A 2,581-nucleotide genomic window follows, 5' to 3' on the forward strand; every position below is an offset into this window, starting at 1 on the left:
TAATAATTTATAAATTATCAAGGGCTCATGAGGGAGTGGGTTAAAAACGAGGAGCTGATGCCAGGGGCTTGGGTGGAGAGCCAATGTTTTGAGAACGATGAGGGTAATGAATGTACAAATGTGCTTTACACAATGGATGGATGTATGGATTGTGATAAGAGTTGTATAAGCCCCTAATAAGATGATTTTTAAAATAAAATTTAAAAAGAAAATACAGTATAGTGAGAGTTTATGTATATATATATGTATTATACACACACAACATAGATCATGTATATATATTTATATATTGTATGTGATATATATGATGTGGGATAGTGTGACCTCTCACAGAGCTGTATTTAATCACTTCAGAATTGATTGTTCTCATCTGTTGATCCTATTTCTCCTTTAACAGATTTTCCTCATAGCAGAAAACCGCAAACATCTCTATCCCGTTTGTTGTTTCAGATTATAAATCGAACGCCCAGAATGAGGAGTCAACAGATAAGCAGCACAGGTCTGAAGAAGACTCTGTCATCCCCATGATTGTGGATGACCAGTATGAGGCCAGCTTAGAAAGGCAGTGGGCAACCCTTGAAAGGGAAAGAGGAGCCAGACCTCTCCAAGACCTAGGTCCCACGGAAGTCACTGAATTAACCCCTGTGAATCTTAACACGAGAGAGAAACGCTATATATGCGCCGAGTGTGGGAAAAGCTTTAGCAACAGCTCAAATCTTACTAAACACCGGAGAACACACACTGGGGAGAAGCCTTACGTGTGCACCAAATGTGGGAGAGCTTTCAGCCACAGCTCAAACCTCACCCTTCATTACAGAACCCACATGGTGGACCGCCCCTACGACTGCGGCAAGTGTGGGAAAGCCTTCAGTCAGAGCTCCGATCTCCTCAAACATCAGAGAAGCCACACTGGAGAGGCACCGTATCAGTGTAAAGATTGTGGGAAATCTTTCAGCGGTAAAGCCAGCCTCGTTCGTCATTATCGAACACACACCGGGGAAAAGCCTTATCAGTGTAAGGAATGTGGGAAGCGCTTTAGTCAGCACGCAGGGCTCAGTTCACATCAGAGACTCCACACTGGCGAGAAGCCCTATAAGTGTAGGGAATGTGGTAGGGCCTTCAACCACAGCTCAAATTTTAATAAACACCATAGAATCCATACTGGGGAAAAGCCCTATTGGTGTAATAATTGTGGGAAAGCCTTCTGTAGTAAGTCTAATCTTTCCAAACATCAGAGAGTCCACACCGGAGAGGGGGAAATACTATAACTGTCTAGTATACACCTTTTTACATTTTATTTTTAGAATATAAATGCAAAGAAGAAACCTAGTCATTACAATATAAACTGTGTTGGTGGCTTTTGCCTCCTCTCAGCATCAAGGAGTCCCTGAGGAACCAGGGCCTCAGTGAGCGCCTTGCTCGCATTTTGAAAACTCACCATACCTCAGGTCCCAGGAAACCATACTGGCCAGGCCTTTTGTATAGCTGAACTGTTGCATCCAAAGTGGTGGTGTCACCAGTTAGTGTCATCTGGTGCAGTCATTTATGGTTTCACACCCAGGCGCACAGAGTGAGCAGAGCCAGCCAGCCAACCACACCCTGAAGGGTGAGATGGGAAGGTTGGTGATGAGGACTTAACCAAGCTGGGTGATAGGTGATACCAACCCTAGTGATGCCACTGCCTTGGCGTCCCCTGCCCCTGTAGTGCTGGTCCATCTGCCGCCGGAGTCATTTGATATCACACTGACAGTGTTGGCTGCAGTATACACCACCTTCCCCTGCTAGTGATGCCACTGTGCCAAATATAATTAAAGGAGAAACATTGTGACTAATAATTGTAACCCTTGGAATAGGTTTAGTGAATTCAGATGTTTAAAGAACGGAGTCACTTCCGACAATTTAATAGATTCAGAATAAGCTTATAATATCTCGTAATGCCTCAAGACCAGTAAAATAAACAATGTGTTGAACCATTATAAAGAACAGTCTGGTTTCACTTTGGGGAGATGTGGCTTTGGGGTAGAGGGTTTAGTGTTCAAGATAGACTCTATAGTAGATGCATGCTTGTGCCCTTTTGTTTCTGAATATATTTTTTTCATTATTGGACCTCATGTTTAGACTGATGTACTTTATACCTATGCCAACATCTGAAAAATCTCTCTCCTATCTAGAAGATTTCTTCTTCTCAAGCTCCACAAGTTAAAAATATATAATATGATTACCTTAAAAGCCTCCTTTCCAAGAAAGTTTGGAGAACTGGAGAATTTGTGATGATCACAACCGTGCAGCCATCCAACTCCCTACTGAAAGACAGCTGGATGGATGATCACGGAATAAGATTTAAACATGACTAATACAAATAAATCTCCATAAAGCATAAAAAAAACACCACCTTTCCCCAAACCCCTTCTGCCCATAGTGTCTTGACCTCGTACAAGGTTTCTCTGTTTTTATCTACCTGAAAATGGTGTTTGACCATTTGGGTCCCCTGGTAACCCAAAGACTTCGATTCCTTCCTCCTATGACTGCACATTTTCACTCTCTATGCCCTCCTGGGAGCAGTTTAGGCGGGATACAGCTT

The 2,581-nt window shown here is 42.8% G+C and overlaps 1 protein-coding gene across 1 annotated transcript in view; it reads left to right on the top strand.

The window, feature by feature from the left end:
- ZSCAN21 (zinc finger and SCAN domain containing 21) overlaps nucleotides 1-1,980 on the top strand; it is a 5,016-nt gene extending 3,036 nt beyond the window's left edge. The window contains exon 2 of the mRNA XM_030888763.2: nucleotides 451-1,980. Coding sequence (XP_030744623.2) covers nucleotides 451-1,268 — 818 coding nt within the window. The 3' untranslated portion in view covers nucleotides 1,269-1,980. The remainder of the gene's footprint in view (nucleotides 1-450) is intronic.
- Nucleotides 1,981-2,581: the final 601 nt, after the last annotated feature.

Source organism: Echinops telfairi, unplaced genomic scaffold, assembly GCF_000313985.2.
Source record: "Echinops telfairi isolate 266 unplaced genomic scaffold, ASM31398v2 ScPeMD7_5;HRSCAF=22, whole genome shotgun sequence".
NCBI lineage: Eukaryota > Metazoa > Chordata > Mammalia > Afrosoricida > Tenrecidae > Echinops > Echinops telfairi.